This window comes from Mustelus asterias, chromosome 20 (genome assembly GCF_964213995.1).
Source record: "Mustelus asterias chromosome 20, sMusAst1.hap1.1, whole genome shotgun sequence".
Taxonomy (NCBI): Eukaryota; Metazoa; Chordata; class Chondrichthyes; order Carcharhiniformes; family Triakidae; genus Mustelus; species Mustelus asterias.
In genome coordinates, this window is record NC_135820.1 from 64,340,193 (window position 1) to 64,363,132 (window position 22,940).

The 22,940-nt window shown below is 45.4% G+C and overlaps 1 protein-coding gene across 3 annotated transcripts in view; it reads left to right on the plus strand.

Annotated features, from left to right (window-relative positions):
- Nucleotides 1-22,940, plus strand: part of LOC144508589 (proto-oncogene tyrosine-protein kinase Src-like) — a 192,272-nt gene that overhangs the window by 128,540 nt on the left and 40,792 nt on the right. For all 3 annotated transcript variants that reach the window (XM_078236707.1, XM_078236708.1, XM_078236706.1), the window contains exons 4-5: nt 523-621; nt 12,315-12,418. In XM_078236707.1, the coding sequence (XP_078092833.1) occupies nt 523-621; nt 12,315-12,418 (203 nt within the window). The remainder of the gene's footprint in view (nt 1-522; nt 622-12,314; nt 12,419-22,940) is intronic.

The following is a 22,940-nucleotide window of genomic DNA, read 5'->3' on the forward strand; positions in this document are numbered from 1 at the left end:
TCTGTTTCTGCTGAGCTGGCAGATCTTTTCTTGTGGCAAAATGGGACTGGGGCCACTTGAATGCTCAGTGTGTCCACAGTCTGAAATCGATGATGAATATTGATATTCAAGTTAGTTGCTTGTATGTAATCAAAGTGCACTTAATCCAGTCAGAGTCAACATTTTGCATTTATCATAAAGATGTAGAAACCAATTCTCAACAAATTATGATTTTCTTTGCTACGACATTGTGAGCATTTTCCTCCAATTGGACGGTGAGAAAACAAGCTTTCCTTGTGCGTGTTTAAAAGGAGAATGGAGAAAAAAACCCTCTCTCTAGATTCTGACTGAAATTTATCCCAGCGTTTTCTGAATTTCAACACTTTCTTCACAGTGGCTTCTTAAAAGCCCACAGTACTGACTGATGTGAATCTGCCGTTGGGAGCTGGATGGTCAGCTATGTTCATGTTAACATTTGCTTGAAACTTGGACAGAAATGGTTAACTGCTTTTTTTTTGTGTCTCTCTCTTTTATATTTTGCAGGGAAGGAGATTGGTGGTTAGCCCGCTCCCTCGTGACAGGAAACACTGGATATATCCCCAGCAATTATGTTGCACCTTCTGACTCCATTCAGGCTGAAGAGTAAATAATTTGCTTCAGAAATGATCAATTGTATTTATTTTTTAATCCTTCAAAGCAACATTCTTCTGAAGAGGAGAATGCTTTGAAATATTTCACGGAGAGATCCTATCTCTTTTCTGTTGTGATAGCATGGTGTGGTAATGCAGTAAATAGTCCCCTCCCACTACTCCAGCTGCAGGCTCGACGCTTGGCAGAGACTAGGCTTTCTGCTTGCTTGAATAATGGGCTAGCTGTATGATGTGTCTGTCTGTCTGTCTGTCTGTCTCTTCCTCCATCAATTCTGCCAGAACTGCAGTGCTATTTCTTCAGCATGAGATCCGCATTCTCCACAATGATCTCCTTTTAAATCGATCGCGTTCTCAAACCCAATTATTTCGGTAGATTTTATTTCACTTTAAACCGCTTTGTTTGGCTTTGTAGATACAAGCAAGCAGTTCTGACTTTAGCACGATATAGTCAAGGAGCATGTCATTTTATTTTTCATCCTCTTCTCCAATCTCTTTTAAAGTTTATTTAATAGTGTGACAAGTTTACATTAACACTACAATGAAGTTACTGTGAAAATCCCCTAGTCGCCACACTCTGATGCCTGTTTGGGTACATTGAGGGAGAATTTAGCATGACCAGCACGTCTTTCGGGCTGTGGGAGGAAACCGGAGCACCCGAAGGAAACCCACGCAGACACAGGGTGAATGTGCAGACTCTGCACAGTCAGTGACTCAAGCCGGGAATCGAACCGGAGTCCCTTGCGCTGTGAGGCAGCAGTGCTAACCACTGTGCCACTGTATCGCCCACTTAAGGAGCACTGTTTAAAGCTGAGGCATGGGTGATGGCCACTGGGTCCCGATACTGCATCCCAGTCATCCTTCTTTATCCGCAAGCCTAGCTGGCTACTGAACTGGTAGGGGTGGGGGAGGGGAGTGGCTGGGGCAGACCGCATCCTTTCCTTATCCACACTACTCTCCAATTGTCGAAGGCTGGCATTCTTCAGCTGGCTCCCAGCTTCCCCGCCTCTTTTATCTCAGTGGCAGATTTGCAGAGTCAGAAACAAAGCGGCATCTGTGATTCTGCTGGTGCGATAACGGGTTGGATTCAAAAGCGGCATAAACACAGGTTCTGGCTCAACTGGAGTCTTCCAGAATCCAAATCGAACGGCACCGATATGAATGCATGTTATGAAAATTTATTACACGAATATCTATCCTCCTCATAAGAAAATCCCTCCATTTCCTGAAGGTTCACTGGGTTGACCCTGAGTACGGAGGGATGTTCTTATGAGGAGAGGTTGACAAGGTTGGGTCTGTGCTCATTGGAATATTGAGAGGTGACCTTACTGAGACATACAGGATTCTCGGGGGGCTTGACAGGGTAGATGCTGCGAGTTTGTTTCCCTTGTGGGAGAGTCTCTGATCAGAGGGCATAATCTCAAAGTAAGGGGTTGCTGCTTTAAGACAGAGATGAGGAGAAATTTCTCCTCCCGGAAGATAGTGAGTCTATGGAATTCTTTACTGCAGAGGGCTGTAGAGGCTGCTTTGTGAAGCATGTTCAAGGCTGAAATTGGCAGATTTTTAATCAGTAAGGGAATCGAGGGTTATGGGAATAAAGCGGGCAAGTGGAGGTGAGGATTATCAGATTAGTCATTATCTCATTGAAAGGCAGAGCAGACTTGATGGGCCTACTTCTGCTCCCATGTCTTATGGTCCATTGGCTAAGTGTGATTTTGTTTTATACATAGTGTGCTGTTGCAGTGTTATTCCATGTCCTAATTAAACCCCATGACAGCATTGAAAGTGCTGTTTTTCCTGATATGAAACAGTGCGCATTAAACAGTTGGCTCTGTCTATAACAGCTTTGCTCAGTGTGGAACCGAGTGATAACACAACCAGTTCAATCTCCTGCCCAGGATGTGTTTTCTGAGGTTGGCTGTTGGCGCGGTGCCAGTGGCTGTACAGCAGAATCAGGCAAGGCCCCTGCTCCTGATCTTTATTCCATGACCATTGCTGCAAGGTGTGCCCTTGTGAACATTGGCTGAGGGCAACATTGAGTTCAGCTGTGACGTTTCTCCGTGGTGAACTATGAGATGCTGGGTGTGGCGCGTTGGGTGAGGTAATAGTGATGCACGATTACCCTACGCCCAGTGGAATTGATACAGTTAGCAGTCATACTTCTTGCTGCTTGCTTATCTTAATGCTATTGCTGTGCAGTCCAGTGATAAATATGCTGCTGATTAGCCACACTCTCGACAGGAGGCCCAGGTTTGTACCAAGCCAACACTTCTCAAATCCAGCTGCACCTGTTAAAGTGCAGGCACATTCTGGCTGCTTCAAGTGTTGGAGGTGGTTCTGAAAATGTTTCCCAGGAGAAAGGAAAGGTTGGGGGGGGTTGGAGCTGAAGGCCAGAGGGGAGGGCTCTTGGGTTCACCAATTCAGCATTCTGTAGGCCACATTTTAAGAGGTGCAAAGAAGAGAGCGTATCTTTCTGATGGGAGTGCGAGAATGCCCTGAGGACATTTATTCACAGCAAAGGGAGTGAGAGCAGGTTGCCAAGCAGGTCAGTTCCTGGAGGCTCACCCCTAGGCGGTTCAATGATGGTTCAATGATCTCACGAGTGATTGAGATCAGTGAATGCATCTTCAACCAACTGACACCTCACTCGCACCCATGAGCAATCGGGACTCGTAGCTAACATTTATATGCTCTACTTTCACCCTCATGTACTTTTCATTGCTACAAGCCTTATATTACTTCTAGTTTAGTAGCCAAGCCACTCATCTCACCCAGACACGTTGCAACGCATTCAGTGACCTGCTTCACATTTTCTAAGCAGATCTAGGTGGCACATAACGGCACAATGGTTAGAGCTGCTGCCTCACAGCGCCAGGGACTTGGGTTCGACCCCGGCTTGGGTCACTGTCTGTGGGGAGTCTGCACGTTCTCCCCATGTCTGCGTGGGTTTCCTCCCGGGTGCTCCGGTTTCCTCCCACAGTCGGAAAGACGTGCTGGTTAGGTGTATTGGCCATGCTAAATTCTCCTTCAGTGTACCCGAACAGGTGCTGACGTGTGGCGACTAGGGGATTTTCACAGTAACTTCATTGCGGTGTTAATGTTAATGCTTGTGGCACTAATAAATAAATAAGTAAAAACAGGAAGGAGTGGCAAAGAATCAGCAAAGCTGCATTCACTGAGCTCCTTGGAACATGCAATGCTTTGAATTATTGGTACAGTGGTCACAGGCTATTGCAATGGTTACCTTTGAGACTGTTTAGGGTAATGGCATGTTCCATCTTTAAGCACCTTTTCGAATCTCACTTTACCCTCACACCATATGAAATGCAAGCTGCAGTTAGTGTAATCGTGTGCCACTAGCTTTCTGCCAATCATTCCTTCTACATGCTTCACCTTAACCATTCCCTTATCATATCTGCTTTCAGAGACCAAACACTTTTTAAAATTTAATCGTTCACAGGATGTGGATATTGCTGCCTGGGTCAACATTTATTGCTGCTCCAGTAGCTGAGGTGTTACAAATGGTGCTGAATGTTGTACAAGCATCAGGGGAAAGCCCTGCTTTTGACCTTAGGATGGAAGGGAGTTCATTGTTGAAGCAATTGAAGGTGGTTGTGCCGAGGACACGACCCTGAGGGACTCCTGCAGTGATGTCCTGGGACTGAGATGATTCACTTACAACAACCACAACCATCTTCCTTTGTGATATAACTCCAACTGTGGATTTTGTGGCCAGAGTATTTAAACCGATGCCTGCCATATTAGATCCTCTCTTCCGATTTGCCTCTAAAAGGTTGTGGTGGTTTGCGAAGGCCTGTACCTCCTTGTTGAATGAATCATCGATTAGAATGCTGAGATCTGAGAGTAATTCAAATTCCACTATCTGCCGTGGCGGGTTTCGAACCCGGGTCCCCAGAACATTAGCTGAGTTTCCGGATAGATAGACTAGTGATAATGCCACTAGGCCATCGCCTCCCCATATGTCATCTTACCGACATATGAATTAGGAGGAGGAGAAGTAGGCCACTCGGCCCCTCGAGCCTGCCCCACCATTCAAATAAGATCATGGATGACCTGACTGGAACCTCAGCAACACATCCTGCCTAGTCCCGATTACCCTTCACTCCCCCTTGTCAATCAAGAATCTATCAAGCTCTGCCTTAAAAATATTCAAAGACTCTATCCAAAGAGGTGGATGAGGATAAAGCGGTTGATGTGGTGTACATGGATTTCAGCAAAACATTTGATAAGGTTCCCCATGGTAAGCTTTTGCAGAAAATACGGACACATGGGATTGAGGGTGATTTAGTGGTTTGGATCAGGAATTGGCTAGCTGTAAGAAAACAGAGGGTGGTGGTTGATGGGAAATATCCATCCTGGAGTTCAGTTACTAGTGATGTACCGCAAGGATCTGTTTTGGGGCCACTGCTGTTTGTCATTTTTATTAATGACCTGGATGAGGGCGTGGAAGGATGGATTAGTAAATTTGCGGATGACACTAAAGTCGGTGGAGTTGTAGACAGTACGGAGGGAAGTGGCAGGTTACAGAGGGACATAGATAAGCTGCAGAGCTGGGCTGAGAGGTGGCAAATGGAGTTTAATGCGGAAAAGTGTGAGGTGATTCACTTTGGAAAGAGTAACAGGAATACAGAGTATTGGGCTAATGGTAAGATACTTGGTAGTGTGGATGAACAGAGGGATCTGGGTGTCCATGTGCATAGATCCCTGAAAGTTGGCACCCAGGTTGATAGGGTTGTTAAGAAGGCGTACGGTGTGTTAGCTTTTATTGGTAGAGGGATTGGGTTTCGGAGCCAGGAGGTCATGCTGCAACTGTACAAAACTCTGGTGTGGCTGCATTTGGAGTATTGCGTACAGTTCTGGTCGCCGTATTATAGGAAAGATGTGGAAGTGTTGGAAAGGGTGCAGAGGAGATTTACCAGGATGTTGCCTGGTATGGTGGGAAAATCGTATGAGGAAAGGCTGAGGGGCTTGAGGTTGTTTTCGTTAGAAGAAGGTTAAGAGGTGACTTAATAGAGGCATACAAGATGATCAGAGGATTAGATAGGGTGGATAATGAGAACCTTTTTCCTCGGATGGTGATGGCTAGCATGAGGGGACATAGCTTTAAATTGAGGGGTGAGAGATATAGGACTGATGTTAGAGGTAGGTTCTTTACTCAGAGAATAGTAAGGGCATGGAATGCCCTGCCTGCAGCAGTAGTGGACTCGTCAACATTAAGAGCATTCAAATGGTTATTGGATAAACATATGGATGATATTGGAATAGTGTAGATTAGAGGGGCTTTAGATTGGTTCCACTGGTCGGCGCAACATCGAGGGCCGAAGGGCCTGTACTGCGCTGTAATGTTCTTTGTTCTATGTTAATGTGGCAATTTAAGATGCAGGAGAATTAATAGGAGCTTGAATTTAAATAATTTTTCCTCTCTCTGTGCAGTGGAGCTATCCAGCCACCTGAAGCCACAAAACCTTGGCTATCATTAAATAAAACAGTTGCCGCTCCCTATTTTGGGTTCACCACAAATATGGGTTCAATTCTGGCCTTGGGTGACTGTGCGGAATTTGCACGTTATCCCCATTTCCGTGTGGGTTTCCCGTAGGTGCTCCACTTTCCTCCCACAGTCCGAAAGACGTGCCAGTTAGGTGCATTGGCCATGCTCAATTTCCCCTTAGTGTTCCAAGGTGTGTAGGTTAGATGGGATGAGCCATGGTAAATATGTGGAGTAAGAAGTCTCACAACACCTGGTTAAAGTCCAACAGGTTTATTTGGTAGCAAATACCATAAGCTTTTGGAGCACTGCTCCTTCGTCAGATGGAGTGGAAATGTGCTCTCAAACAGTGCACAGACACAGAAATCAAGTTACAGAATACTAATTAGAATGCGAATCTCGACAGCCAGCCAGGTCTTAAAGGTACAGACAATGTGGGTGGAGGGAGCATTCAACACAGCTTAAAGAGATGTGTATTGTCTCCAGGCAGAACAGCTAGTGAGATTCTGCAAGACCAGGGGGAAAGCTGTGGGGGTTACTGATAATGTGACATAAATCCAACATCCCGGTTTAGGCTGTCCTCATGTGTGCGGAACTTGGCTATCAGTTTCTGCTCAGCGACTCTGCGCTGTCGTGTGTCGTGAAGGCCGCCTTGGAGAACGCTTACCTGAAGATCCAAGGCTGAATGCCCGTGACTGTTGAAGTGCTCCCCCACAGGAAGAGAACAGTCTTGCCTGGTGATTGTCGAGCGGTGTTCATTCATCCGTTGTCGTAGCGTCTGCATGGTTTCCCCAATGCACCATGCCTCGGGACATCCTTTCCTGCAGCGTATCAGGTAGACAACGTTGGCCGAGTTGCAAGAGTAGGTACCGTGTACCTGGTAGATGGTGTTCTCACGTGAGATGATGGCATCCATGTCGATGATCCAGCACGTCTTGCAGAGGTTGCTGTGGCAGGGTTGTGTGGTGTCGTGGTCACTGTTCTCCTGAAGGCTGGGTAGTTTGCTGCGGACAATGGTCTGTTTGAGGTTGTGCGGTTGTTTGAAGGCAAGAAGTGGGGGTGTGGGGATGGCCTTGGCGAGATGTTCATCTTCATCAATCACATGTTGAAGGCTCCGGAGGAGATGCCATAGCTTCTCCGCTCTGGGGAAGTACTGGACGACGAAGGGTACTCTGTCCAGAAAAAACACGGGACACGGTGGACAGAGTACCCTTCGTCGTCCAGTACTTCCCCGGAGCGGAGAAGCTACGGCATCTCCTCCGGAGCCTTCAACATGTCATTGATGAAGACGAACATCTCGCCAAGGCCATCCCCACACCCCCACTTCTTGCCTTCAAACAACCGCGCAACCTCAAACAGACCATTGTCCGCAGCAAACTACCCAGCCTTCAGGAGAACAGTGACCACGACACCACACAACCCTGCCACAGCAACCTCTGCAAGACGTGCCGGATCATCAACACGGATGCCATCATCTCACGTGAGAACACCATCTACCAGGTACACGGTACCTACTCTTGCAACTCGGCCAACGTTGTCTACCTGATACGTTGCAGGAAAGGATGTCCCGAGGCATGGTACATTGGGGAAACCATGCAGACGCTACGACAACGGATGAATGAACACCGCTCGACAATCACCAGGCAAGACTGTTCTCTTCCTGTGGGGGAGCACTTCAACAGTCACGGGCATTCAGCCTTGGATCTTCAGGTAAGCGTTCTCCAAGGCGGCCTTCACGACACACGACAGCGCAGAGTCGCTGAGCAGAAACTGATAGCCAAGTTCCGCACACATGAGGACGGCCTAAACCGGGATGTTGGATTTATGTCACATTATTGGTAACCCCCACAGCTTTCCCCCTGGTCTTGCAGAATCTCACTAGCTGTTCTGTCTGGAGACAATACACATCTCTTTAAGCTGTGTTGAATGCTCCCTCCACCCACATTGTCTGTACCTTTAAGACCTGGCTGGTTGTAGAGATTCGCATTCTAATTAGTATTCTGTAACTTGATTTCTGTGTCTGTGCACTGTTTGAGAGCACATTTCCACTCCATCTGATGAAGGAGCAGTGCTCCGAAAGCTTATGGTATTTGCTACCAAATAAACCTGTTGGACTTTAACCTGGTGTTGTGAGACGACTTACTGTGCTTACCCCAGTCCAACGCCGGCATCTCCACATCATAAATATGTGGAGTTACAAGGATAAGGCGAGGAAGAGGGCCTGGAGGGATTCTGTGATCTATGATTCTATGAGCAGTCTGTGACCTTGAGACTCTATCCAAGCGTCTTTACTAGGTGTATGTGGGGGAGCTGGATGGGAAGGGAGGGAGGGGCTGGGTGGGGAGGGAGGGAGGGGCTGGGTGGGGAGGGAGGGAGGGGCTGGGTGGGGGGGTGGGGGAGAGGATGGTGCAGGGGATTATTTATATATTTGCTGCGGGGGGCGGGGGGGATAATTTAAGCAGAGGAACATTTGAAAAAACAATGTACTTCAGAAAGCTAGGAAAGACAGGTCGGTACTTTAGGGGTTAAACTCGAGTGAGCTGCAGCTCCTAAGAAAAGATCCCTTCAGTTGTTTGAACACAGCTGCTTATTGGTGTCTGCACAGCTGGTGGTCTTGGGGTTAGCACAATGGGGATGCACTGAGGGAACCTGCAGCACCAGTTTTCAGAATGGTAAGGCGGGGGAGGGGGGAGTGGAAGGATTACTGGGATGCTGGTGAAAAACATTATCATCTGAAAACCATCTCCCTCTGACCGGCAGAGAGGAAAATTTATGCTCCAAAGTCTTTCGAAATCCTCCTGAATTATTGAAGTTGCTGTCTAGGGGGCGTATGTATTATTGATGGTGCGGGGTCTGCAAGTTGGTTGTTTGGGCGCACAAATGAGAATGCTTAGTTCAGTCTGTAATTTACAAAAAAATAATTAAAATGTTTTATTGATGATAAAGGAGCAGCTCACTTTAACTGGCATTGTTGGTGACCAAATTGTGGAACTACCCGGGGGAATGATTTGGTGATGCACATTACCAGGGCCCATTATTTATGGAAAACACAACACTCCAAAAATTGCTTGCATTTATGTAGTGCCTTTAATGTCCCAAAGCACTTCACAAGACAAACACCAGCCCATCTTAAAGTTTGTTAAGTTTATTCATTCGTGTCACAAGTAGGCTTACATTAACACTGCAATGAAATTACTGTGAAAATCCCCTAGTCGCCACACTCCGGCGCCTGTTCGGGTACACTGAGGGAGAATTTAGCATGACCAGTGCACCTAACCAGCATTTATTCCGGATTGTGGGAGGAAGCCGGAGCATCTGGAAGAAACCCACGCAGACACGGAGAACGTGCAGATTCTGCACAGATTGTTACCCAAGCCGGGAATCGAACCCAAGTCCCTGGTGCTGTGAGGCAGCAGTGCTAACCACTGTGCCACCATGCCGCCCATTCTTCCAGGGTTGCTCTGGTCATTTTAGGGCATTGGTGAGGCGGAGTATTGTGTGCAGTTTTGGCCTCCTTATCTGAGGAAGGATCCCCTTGCGATAGAGGGAGTACAGCAAAGGTTTACCAGGCTGATTCATGGGATGGCAGGACTAAGTCGGTTAGGATTATATTCACTGGAGTTTAGAAGAGTGAAAGGGGATCTCATAGAAACTTATAAAATTCTAATAGCGTTAGACAGGGTAGATTCAGAAAGAATGTTCCCAATGGAGGGGGAGTCCAGAACTAGGGGTCATAGTTTGAGGATAACCTTTTGGAACTGAGATGAGGAGAAATGTCTTCACCCAGCGGGTGGTGAATGTGTGGAATTCACTACCACAGAATGTAGTTGAGGCCAAAACATTGTCTAATTTCAAGAAGAAATTAGATATAGCTCTTGGGGCTAAAGGGACCAAAGGATATGGGGGGAAGGGGGAATCAGGATGATCAGCCATGATCAAAATGAATGCAGAGCAGGCTCGAAGGGCCGAATGGCCTACTCCTGCTTCTAGTTTCTATGTTTACTATTGCAGAGTTAGCAGCTTTTAAGACAAGAGGGCCAGGATTCCACCTGGCGGGATATTGTGGTCCAGCTGAAGTAAATGGCAATTTAAATGGCCCGCTGCCTCTGTCACGGGGAGGGGAGGTCTCACACGCTGTGACAGGGCGGTAAAATCCTGGCCCAGATATTGCCACTCTGCTACACCCTAATCCCATTCCCAAAGAGACTGGGAGACCCTGATGTGAAAAATACGCTCACTATTGAGTGAGGCGCTGAAGCTGACTTGTAGCAAGTCGTTTTTAAGCTACAGACAAAGTGCAGTAACTATCCCTTTCAAGGACCTTAGCCCCCCCAGCCCCCTCGAGAGTATTTTGATGTGTTGAAAACATTTTTTAAATGATTTTTTTTCGATAGAAGAAAAACATGCGGTCTTCTCTTCTCTCATCCTGAGGGACATCTCAGAGTGCTGAGTGAGAGTCGATGAATTATTTTTCAACTGCAGCCCACTGTTGTGTCGGTAAACTGGGCAGCCGGTGCTTGCACAGCAGTGACCCACAAATACATGAGAGATTAATTGCCAGTTGATGGTGTGGGTTAAAAGGTTAAATGTGGGCCAGGGCCCAAAGAAAATCCCACTGATCTTCCTGAATTATAACCCGCGTTCTTAGGTGGGGCAATCATGGAATGTCTTGTGTGAAAGATGGCATCTCCAACAATGTAGCACTCCTTCAGTACTGGTCTGAAGAGTGTCAGCGCCGATTATGTGCTCAAGTCCTGGAATGGGGCTTGGGGCCCAGAATTTTAGAGGCGAGCTGGGAATATTGATAAAAACACAACTATTCTCAAAAGCCTGAAGCTTCCTAACCATCGAGAGACTGAAAACATTTCCAAGTAGGTCACCAAATCGTACACATCAAAAACCAATATGCTTTCTGAAAACCATGCAAGATATCATGAAAGAAAGCCCATTGATCCCATTTCTTTTACATAATCACCCAAGGGATTGGCAGACTTCTATGTCAGTGTCTGCCTGGGAAACAATTCTCGGGGTGAAATTCGCCATTAACAATGTTAGTGGAAAAGTCAATGTCTGCACAAAATGAGATTTTTAAAAAATATGCTAATACTATTGACATTCTTAATAAAGATATCGACAGGAGAGTGCTAACTCCTTGTTATTGTATTGAGTTAAATGAAGATGCTTGTTCAGCCATTCGGGCAAAAATAAGATAGATTTTTATTTGATATACAAAAGGAATGTTTCCTGAATTAAAGATGAATTTTAAGATCTGTGTCCTGTGCAATGGAGATTGAGCTCTTCTCTAAGTAATCTTCAATCCATTACATTGAAAGCTTGAAAATGATAAGTCAAGTCTTGACAGATCTTAAAAAAAAAAAGAGAGAAAATTGTGGGATTAATTATTAAAACATCTAATGCCACATCAGCAAAAATAACTTGCAAAATTTGCAGAATTCTCAATGAGGATAATGAGTAAAGTTGATCCAACAGATTGCTAATCTCATTAGAGAATGCTTTCCTTTGCCTCAAATGGTTCCTGATCATCATTCTGTGTAATACGTTTGAGTTAAGAGCAGAATGGAGTAGAGGGGACCAGGTCAGTTGAAATGATGATCTTTTAATCCTGTGACCATCTTGATTGAATTGAATTGAATTAATTTATTATTGTCACATCTATTGGGATACAATGGAAAGTATTCTTTCTTGCACGCTTTACAGACAAAACATACCGTTCATAGAGTACAGAGGGGAGAAGGAAAGGATAGGGTGCAGAATATAGTGTTGCAGTTACTGATAGGGTAAGGCGAAAGATCAGCTTAACATGTGGTAGGACCATTCAAAGGTCTGATGGCAGCAGGGAAGAAGCTGTTCTTGAGTCGGTTGGTACGTGTCCTCAGACTTTTGTATCTTTTTCCCGACGGAAGAAGGTGGAAGAGAGAATGTCCGGGGTGGGTGGGGTCCTTGATTATGCTGGCTGCTTTTCCGAGGCAGCGGGAAGCGTAGACGGAGTCAGTGGATGGGAGGCTGGTTTGGATTGAGACTGGTTTTAATGCTGTTCCAGGAAAATGGACGTGGTTTTGGGTTCCGATGTGAGGGTTAATCTCAGGAAACGCACAGATAATTTGCATTGATCTTTGCATACTAAAAATGATGGCTGTTTTTATTGACCATTATTCTTTCAGGTGGTATTTTGGGAAGATTACTCGGAGAGAATCGGAGCGCATGCTGCTAAGTCCAGAAAATCCTCGAGGTACCTTTTTGGTCAGGGAAAGTGAGACCACAAAAGGTAATTATGACCGAAAATTAAATGAATTCAATTCCTATTATAAATTGACTGAACTGGATGCCTAGACTGTGCATCTTGCTTGCTCGGACTGTTAACAATCGATTTTATTTTTTTGATATGGCATGGTGCACACAGCTCTTACTAATGCAGTGTATCCGTGTATTAATGTGCCACGGAACAAGTCGGCTTCAATCTGCAATTTTCCACCTGTCGGGTTTTCCGTCTCGACAATACCTTCGGGGAGATGAACCAAAAATCAGCTGAAATCCATTCATCACGGAAGCTGAAAAATTGGAAATGAGATTGCCTGGGGGCATTCTCGTCCATCGACTAGTGAGCGAGTGACTATAGAGGTCTTGGATCAGACCTTCTTGGCCTTTAGCTGTGTAATTGCTTGAGGAAATTGTCAGATAAGCAGTGGAGTACGGTTGATATTTTGCCCAGGTTTTCACTGGCCCAGATGGTCTCTTAGTGCACTACTTGAGTCAAAACGGCATCCTTTGTTCAATAACATTGGCTGAAGGTTTCAATGTGCAAGATTTAATACAGGGTTGCCAGTTAACACTGTGGCTACTTTTATGCTTACAGCAAAAGTTAAAGTTTATATATTAGTGTCACAAGTAGGCTTGCATTAGCACTGCAATGAAGTTACTGTGAAAATCCCCTAGTCATCACACTCCGGGACCTGTTCGGGGGCACTGAGAGAGAACTTAGCATGGCTAATGCACCTAACCAGCATGTCTTTTGGACTATGGAGCACTGGGCAGCCCGGTAGTACAGAGGTTAGCACTGTTGCCTCACTGCGCCAAGGACCTGGTTTCGATTCCCGGCTTTGGTTACTGTGCGTGTGGAATTTGCACGTTCTTCCTGTGTCTGCGTGGGTTTCCTCCAGGTGCTCTGGTTTCCTCCCACACTCCAAAGATGTGTAGGTTAGGTTGATTGGCTGTGCTAAATTGGTTCTTAGTGTCAGGAGGTTAGTAGGGTTAATAGGTAGGGTTATGGGGATAGGGGCTGGGTGGGATTGTGGTTGGTGCAGGCTCGATGGGCCGAATGGCCTCCTGCATTGTAGGGATTGTAGAGCGGCACGTTCTCCCCGTGTCTGCATGGGTTTTCTCTGGGTGCTCCAGTTTCCTCCCAGTCTGAAAGACGTGCTGGTTAGGGTGCATTGACCCGAATAGGCGCCAGAACATGGCGAGTAGGGGAATTTCACAGTGTTTCACAGGTTATTGCAGTGTTAATGTAAACCTTACTTCTGACTAATAAATAAACTTTATGATTCTACAATTCACCCGGAAGAAACCCACGCAGACATGGGGAGAATGTGCAGACTCCGCACAGACAGTGACCCAAGCCGGGAATCGAACCCGGGTCTCTGGTGCTCTGAGGCAGCAGTGCTAATCACTGTGCCGCCATGGTGGAGCTGGTGACCAAACAGCCAGGCTGGTGACCCAAGTAACAAATCAGTGCTAAATAGGACAAGATAAGACAGCGTAGTCCAGAAGTGATACTTGTGCTTGTCGCCGAGATTGTCATGTTCTCTTTCCTGTAGTGTCAGTGTTTTGACAAATCTTTTTTGCAACAGGCTGATGTCGGTGAACTTGCTCGGATTTGCTGAATAAATTCTCATTCGAGCAGGGCTCGACAACACCTGAGATGAGTGGAATTGGAGCCAGTGAGGGGAAGGGATGAGCGGGATGCTGCAAATTAATTTGTGTGGGGTTTTTTTTGGCGGGTGATCCACCATAAGTTGCAGTCACAAACCTGACGTTAAATGATTTATACCTTTCATAAACCCGCAAGTAAACTGCTTCAATTTGCTGCGATAATTTAAAATACGTTTTGTCTTCCCTGAATGAAGGGTATAGAGGAATTCTTTGCAAGTAGCATGCAAAAATATCGGATGTGGAAATGTGGTGCCCTCGGGCCATGTGTTCTCCGATTCCTTTTGCTGCATTCCTTTTCAATGTTGCTTTGTGGACAATGGTTGTGCGTAATATGGTGATAGCATTAAGATTGTTACGCAGAAAGTGTTCACAGTAAGAAACAAAAAGCTTTCCTGTGTAGGATGTGTCCTGTTTCATAAGTTTACTTGTAACGGTTTACGAATTGCGTACATGAAGATGAGGGGCCAGAGATGAGACTTGAAATATCCCATTGGTCATTGAATATGGGGATCTTATCTATACTGCGGCATGAGGTCAAAGTTCATGGGAAGGAGGCCTAATTAGACTCCAATCTCAATATGTAAAGTAAAAGTAAAGTTTATTTGTTAGTCACAAGTAAGGCTTACATTAACACTGCAATGAAATTACTGTGAAATTCCCCTAGTCACCACACTCCGGCGCCTGTTCGGGTCAATGCACTTAACCGGCACGTCTTTCAGACTGTGGGAGGAAACCCACGCAGACACGGGGTGAATGTGCAAACTCCACACAGACAGTGACCCAAGCCGGGAATCGAACCCAGGTCCTGCCACCGTGCTGCTCCCCAATATGGTGCTGTCATCTGATGCTACACAAAATGTACAAGTACAGAGAAGTTCTTTAAATGGCTCCTGATGCTGAGGAGGCCCAAATAATGTTGGTTTTATGTTTGAAATTGGGATACAACTAAATAATGTTGGAGTGAGGTGATAAGTTTGCATGAGCATCATTTTGCATTGATTGCCTCCATTGTTTTAAAACATTGCATCTTTTTGAAGTTGTTTCTCTGAGGTTTTGAAGCAACTAAGCTGTAGCTAACAATGATTGATTATTGTAATGACTTCATCAATTTAAAACAAAAAAGCAAGCCCCCCCCTAGTTCATAACCGTACGAATGCTTTTTAAACGTTCAACCCTGGGTAAAAATCTGGATTCTTGGATGCGATTCAGAGGATTTGTTTTATCAGAATTAAATTGCTTCTTTTATTGCAAAAAAAACACACACTGAAAATGAAAGGCCAAGGTCATTAATGAAAATGCTGAAGTTGTTAGTTAAGGTCAGACATCTGTATCTGAGAGAGAGGGATCGTGAGATACAGTCAGAATGAGAAATCCCATTGTGGCCAGAGGCACAGCAGTGTGAAAAGTAGGTCACTGAATAGATAAAAGCGAGTACTTTTCCTTGCTCTCAAGGCAGTAACACAACAGACAGGCTTCAGATCCCAGCAGCATGTTCAATTATCAGAGCCTAATAAATACCACGCACAAAATATTGTAACCCTTTACTGTGCAAAACAGCTAAGTAAGTTAGATAGTCAATTTAATGTAGCATTGCAGCTCTCTCTTCAGCTGAGGCAAAAGGGAGATTTTCAATCCAGTGTCCAATGTTGCATTTCAAACACGAACATTTGTTTTCATCCTGATTACTTAGAGGTGATATACTGCTGGAAGAAGGAACAATGTGAGGATCATTAACAGGAATCTCCGTGGAGGCTAAATTCTGAGCATCTGGAGTACGGTTCAGTAGCACCCATTGTTTGAGCGCTGCGGTTGCTGTTTGGGGACCAGAATGGTGTCCAATGCACATGCAAACACTTCTGCTATGACTTGCGCTGTTGTGAAATCTGCCACGTGCCATATTGGAGAAGGCATTTAGCTGTGTGCAGCTCCCGTCTGCTGGAAGTATGCTAAGTAGGTGGATTGTGACCCCAGTGTGCAACGCAGATTTGAGGTCAGCACTGCCGTTTGGAGCGCAGCGCTCCAGCCAATGCTCTCTCTTAACCTCAGACAGCTGAATGTGTTAAACAGCAAGAAGGCATCCTGCCAACCAAGAGATATTCAATGGGATAAAACACTACTAGTTTAGTTGCTGCTTGATTTCTTCAAGCTGTTGGTTTGAGTCCACATAGAAACAAAGAAAACAGGAGCAGGAGGAGGCCGTTTGACCCTTCAAGCCTGCTCCACCATTCATTATGATCATGGCTGATCATCCAACTCAATAGCCTGATCCTGCCTTCCCTCCATTTTCTTCGATCACTTCCACCCCAAGAGCTATATCTAACTCCCTCCTGAAAACATACAATGTTTTGGCTTCAACTGCTTTCTGTGGTAGTGAATTCCACAGGCTTCCCACTCTCTGGGTGAAGAAATTTCTCCTCATCTCAGTCCCAAAAGGTTAACTCCATGTCATAAGGCTATGAATCCTGGTTCTGGACACCCCCCACCATCGGGAACATCCTCCCTGCATCTACTGCATCTGGTTCTGTTAGAATTTTATGGGTTTCTATGAGAATTTTAACTGATACTATCTCTCCTCATACGTCAGTTCCGCCATCCCAGGAATCTTTCTGGTAAACCTTCTCTGCACTCCCTCTATAGCAAGAACATTCTTCCTCAAATAAGGAAGCCAAAACTGCACACAATATTCCAAGTATAGCATCACCAAGGCCCTGGATAATTGCAGCAAGACATCCCTGCTCCTGCTCTCAAATCCTCTCACTATGAAGGCCAAGATACTATTTGCCTTCTTTACAAGCCACCTTGAACTGCTGCAGTCCCTGTAGTGTAGGTACACCCACAATGCTGTTAGGGAGAGAGTTGCAAGATTTTAATCCAGAGACAATGAAGCAATGGTGACATATTACCAAGTCAGGATGGTGTGTGACTTGGAAGGGAACTTCCCAGGGTGGTGTTCCCATATGACTGCTGCCCTTGTCCTTCTAGATGATACTGGTTGTAGATTTGAAAAATGCTGTCTTAGAACCTTGGTGAGTTCTGCATTGCATCTTCTAGATGGTACACACTGCTGCTACTACTGTGTGTCGGTGGTGGAGGGAGTGAATAATTGTATATGTGGTAGCAACCAAGTGGGCTGCTTTGTCCTGGATGGTGTCAAGCTTCTTGAGTGTTGTCGGAGCTGCACCCATCCAGGTAAGTGGAGAGTATTCCATTATACTCCTGCTTTGTAAATTGTGATGTGGAGATGCCGGCATTGGACTGGGGTAAACACAGTAAGAAGTTTAACAACACCAGGTTAAAGTCCAACAGGTTTATTTGGTAGCAAAAGCCACAAGCTTTCAGAACCTTAAGCTCCTTCAGGTGAGTGAGAATTCCCACTCACCTGAAGAAGGAGCTTAAGGCTCCGAAAGCTTGTGGCTTTTGCTACCAAATAAACCTGTTGGACTTTAACCTGGTGTTGTAAATTGTGGACAGGCTTTGGGGAATCAGGAGGTGAGTTACCCACCGCAGGATTCCTAGCCTCTGATGTGCTCTTGTTGCCACGGTATTTAGTCCAGTTCAGTCTTTGGTCAATGGTAACCCCTAAGATGTTGATAGTGGAGAATTCAGCAATGGTAATGTCATTGAATGTCAGGGAACAATAGTTAGATTCTCTCTTGTTGGAGATGATCATTGCTTGGCATTGTGTGGTGGGAATGTTACTTCCCACTTGTCAGCCCATGCCTGGATATTGTCCAGGTCTTGCTGCATTTGCGCATGGACTACTTCAGTATCTGAGGAATCGCGAATGGTGCTGAACTTTGTGCAATCTTCAACAACATCCTCAATTCTGACCTTATGATGGAAGGAAGGTCATTGATGAAGCAGCTGAAGATGGTTGGGCCAAGGACACTACCCTGAGGGACTCCTGGAACTGAAATGATTGACCTCCAACCATCATGACCATCTTCCTTTGTGCCAGGTATGACTCCAATTAGTGGGGGTTTTCTGCCTGATACCCATTGACTCCAGTTTTGCGAGGGCTCCTTGATGCCACACTCAATCAGATGCTGCCTTGATGTCAAGGGCAGTCACTCTACCTCATCTCTGGCATTCAGCTCTTTTGTCCATATGTGAACCAAGGCTGTAATGAGGTCAGGAGCTGAGTGACCCTGGCAAAACCCAAACTGAGTGTCACTGAGCAGGTTATTGCTGAGCAGGTGCTGCTAGAAAGCACTGTTCATGACCCCTTCCATCACTTTACTGATGATTAAGAGTGGACTAATATGGCAGTAATTGGCCGGGTTGGATTTGTCCTGTTTCTTGTGTAAAGGACATACCTGGGCAGTTTTCCACATTGTCGATTAGATGCCAGGGTTGTAGCTGTACTGGAACAGCTTGACAAGGGGCATGCCAAGTTCTGGAGCACAAGTCTTCAGTTCTATTGGCGGAACATTATCAGGGACCATAATCTTTGCAGTATCCAGTATTTCAGCCATTTCTTAATATCCTGTGGACTGAAGATGGGCACTTGTGATGCTGGGGACCTTCGGAGGAGGCTGAGATGGATCATCCATTTGGCACTTCTGGCTGTAGATTGTTGCTAATTACTCCGACATATCTTTTGCACTCATGTGCTGGACTCCTCCATTATTGAAGATGGGAATATACGTGGAGCCTCCTTCTCCATTGAGTTGTTTAATTGCCTACCACCTGGATGTGGCAGGACTGCAGAGGTTAGATCTGATCCATTGGGTTTGGAATTGTTTAGCTCTATTACTTGCTGCTAATGCTGTTTGGCACACAAGTAGTCCTGTGTTGTAGCCTTGACACCTTATTTTAGCTATGCAGGATGCTGATCCTGGCATGCCCTCCTGCACTCTCCATTGAACTACAGGGCTAAAGTTGTGATGAGGGATTGGGTGAGAGTAGTTGGTGTTAACACCCCCTGCAGCCTGTAAATCAGCAGAGATTATAGAATGAGGAGGAAGTGAGATGCGGGCAGGAAGATTAGAAGTGAGGAAATGCCACCTTTGGTTGATTCGGTCTTGCCAATGAGCATGGGTTCAGCAATTGTCATTCTAATAATGGTCAATTCCGTCTCCTCCATTGGGGGTGAAGATATACAGACACACCTGTTTGCCTCCGGTTAGTTCCTGTTGACTCCTGTTGTTCCACCACCACCTCCTGCAATAGAGAGAGAGAGAGAGGGACATGTGCCAGTGTGTGGGTGCATTGAAATTGGGTGATGTGACTGTCTTGATTGTATAACTAGCAGTGTGTCCAAGCTGTGGGATGTGGGTGTGAGACTTGCAGCAGTGCTGAGCGTAGGAGGGTGAGGTGATGCATATGAATGTTAGGTATGAGTCCTGATAGGGATTGTTGCTAGGCGAATGGTGAGGGTGTGGTGATTCAAGGTGAATGCGCAGCTAGTTGTGCAGTTGAGAGGAAAAAGTGGCTGAAGGTGTTTTCACTGACCTTGAATGATTGTGTGAAGTCAGTGATCCTCTTTGTTACTGCTTCCAGATCCTCAGGGTTAGACTCTGGCATTGACCTCCATGGCGATCATTCTCATTGCCTTCTTGATAAGTGTCTAGAGAACCTCCTCACCCATGGGGGGGATGATACAGGACATCTCGCCCTACTTTCCATTTCCTTTACCAAGGCCAGCGGTGCAGCAGTTGAATACCTTGCAGCCTGCTCTCTCCCATATTTGTCACTATTGTTTACCAGGTCTCGGTCACTTCCTGCCTGACTGCCAGTACATACTTAAGTCACAATGCACCACCCCATTAAGCAATGTGGTCGACAGTAGTAAGCAGTACAAGCTAGCTTTAAGAACTAGTTGCAATCTTGGACCGGTGGCTGCTGCAAGCAGCCAATTAATTCTAAATTGGGGCAAGGCCAATTTTGATGGCATTAGACAGGAACTTTCAAATGTTGATTGGGGGAGTCTGTTGGCAGGCAAAGGGACGTCTGGTAAGTGGGAGGCTTTCAAAAGTAAATTAACCAGTGTCCAGGGTAAGCACATTCCTTTTAGAGTGAAGGGCAAGGCTGGTAGAAGTAGGGAACCCTGGATGACTCGGGATATTGAGGCCCCGGTCAAAAAGAAGGAGGAGGCATATGACATGCATAGGCAGCTGGGATCAAGTAGATCCCTTGAAGAGTATAAAAGTTGTCGGAGTAGAGTTAATTTAGTCCCCACTCTGCCTGCATGGTTTCTTGACAACCTGTTAACCCAGTGGGGTCACCTTAATCAACTGGCAACTGTTCTATTGCCAAAGGCAACCTTGCAGTCTTTTCTGTACCAAACTGAGGGTTGGGCAGATGGAGGCCTCAATCTGCTTGCATCATGTTACTATTTGTTGTTTTATTTTTCAATTCCTGGGCTTAGGAAAATAATGGATATTTGTGCTGAAAGATGGAATGATTCCTTATTTCAGGCACCTATTAGAGGACTGGTAAGGAATAGCACAGGAAGTTGTAAAGCTTTTCTGCTCAGTGGCACTGTTACACTGTCAGTTTGGTTTCCACTTTTGAAGTAAGGTTGTCAAATTAGGGATGGTTTTCTATTATGGCCTGATGATATAGTCAATTTGACACAGTAAGTAGTCTCACAACACTAGGTTAAAGTCCAACAGGTTTATTTGATAGCACGAGCTTTCGGAGCGTTGCCCCTTCATCAGGCTCCGAAAGCTCATGCTACCAAATAAACTTCTATTAGAGAACAAAGAAAGAACAAAGAAAATTACAGCACAGGAACAGGCCCTTCAGCCCTCCAAGCCTGCACCGACCATGCTGCCTGACTGAACTAAAACCCCCTACCCTTCTGGGGACCATATCCCTCTATTAAAGAACAAAGAAAAAAAATCCTGTTGGACTTCTACCTGGTGTTGTGAGACTACTTACTGTGCCTACCCCAGTCCAACGCCGGCAACTCCACATCATAGTCAGTTTGAAATTGATTTTATGTTGAATTCTGCCAGTGATCAGAAGATAGGAAGGCTTTTGACCCATTGATCTAGTTGAACTGATAAGTCCCCAAGCAGAATCCCAATTTACCAGTTTCCAATAGAAAACCCCCACTGAACTCACTGACTGAACAATGGAGTTGTGCAATGAGGATGTTAGTCTATTGTAAATTGTCAACAATGATACTTTGGATGACATCTGACGTGTAGGACGTCTTTCTCTTGGTTGGCTGGGAATCCTGGTCCAAAGATGTGCAGGTTAGGTGGACTGGCCATGCTAAATTGTCCCTTAGTGTCTCAAGATGTGTAGTGGGGTAAATACGCAGGGTTATGGGGATAGGGCCTGGGTGAGATGTTCCGTTGGAGATTCAGTGCAGAGTCGATGGGATGAATGGCCTTCTGCACTGTAGGGTTTCTATGGATTCAATGGAACTAGGACACCGGTATACGATGAGATTTTCCAGCTGTTTCCATGGGTGGGATCCTGCCAAAGATGACGCCTCCGCCCTGCGCGGGTTCCTCGGCAGCAGGATTGGCGAGCCATACAAAACGTTATAGACTTCAGTGAGACCAGAAGGTCCCACTAGATTCCAATGGCAAGGCGCCTCCATGACCGGTGAACAGCAAATCCGGCCATAGTCTGTGCTGCCTTCAAATGGTTTTTGCAGAGGTGCAAGGATAATGGACTTTGTTCTTTCAAACAACAGTACAATGTACTGATCCATTGAATTAACCCAAACTATATGTTAACCTTTTTGCTGATGATTCTCATTGTCAGTCTCATCTTGATCAATTGGGCAGTGGGCTGATGAATGACAGATGGAGTTTAATTTAGATAAATACGAGGTGATGCATTTTGGTAGATTGAACCAGGACAGGGACCAAATCAGTTAATGGTAGGGCATTGGAGAGTTATAGAACAAAGAGGGGTACAGGTTCATAGCTCCTTTAAAGTGGAGTCACAGGTGGACAGAGTGGTGAAGAAGGCATTTGGCATGCTTGGTTTCATTGGTCAAAGCATGAATACAGGAGTGGGACATCTTGTTGAAGTTATACAAGGCATTAGTAAGGCCACACTTGGAATACTGTGTATAGTTCTGATCACCCTATTGTAGAAAGAATATTATCAAACTAGAAAGAGTGCAGAAAAGATTTAGTCGGACGCCACCAGGACTTGATGGTTTGAGTTATAAGGAGAGGCTGGATAGACTGGGACTTTTTTCCCAGGTGCGTAGGAGGCTTGGGGGTGATCTTATAGAGGGGCATAGATCAGCTAGATAGTCAACATCTTTTCAACATCTTTTCCCAAAGGTAGGGGAGCCTAAAACCAGAGGGCATAGGTTTAAGGTGAGAGGGGAGCGATACAAAAGGGTCCAGACGGACAGTTTTTTCACAGAGCGGGTGATGAGTGTCTGGAACGAGCTTCCAGGGGTAGTAGTAGAGGCGGGTACAATTTTGTCTTTTAAAAAGCATTCAGACAGTTACATGGGTAAGATGGGTATAGAGGGATATGGGCCAAACGCGGACAATTGGGACTGGCTTAGTGGTTTAAAAAAAAGAGCGACATGTACAAGTTGTGCCGAAGGGCCTGTTTCCATGACTCTATCCTTAGCAGTTCTGTAAAGTAATTAAAAAATAATAATTGCTCTTAGCGCAAAAAAAGCAGCATGTCACTTTTGCAGCACAATTAATATATTAGTATTAATGACACTGCCATGAAGTGCAGCAAACAAAGGAAAAAGGATTTGCCATAAGAATGTGCCCTATTAATTTTATATATGAGGATATATCAAAGAATGGAGGTAAATAAATTATTCCAATGATCATTTAAAATCTAAATTAAAATTAAATAATTATTGAGTATTATTAAAATTAATTATTTAAATCATTAAAATTCTGTGGTATAACATA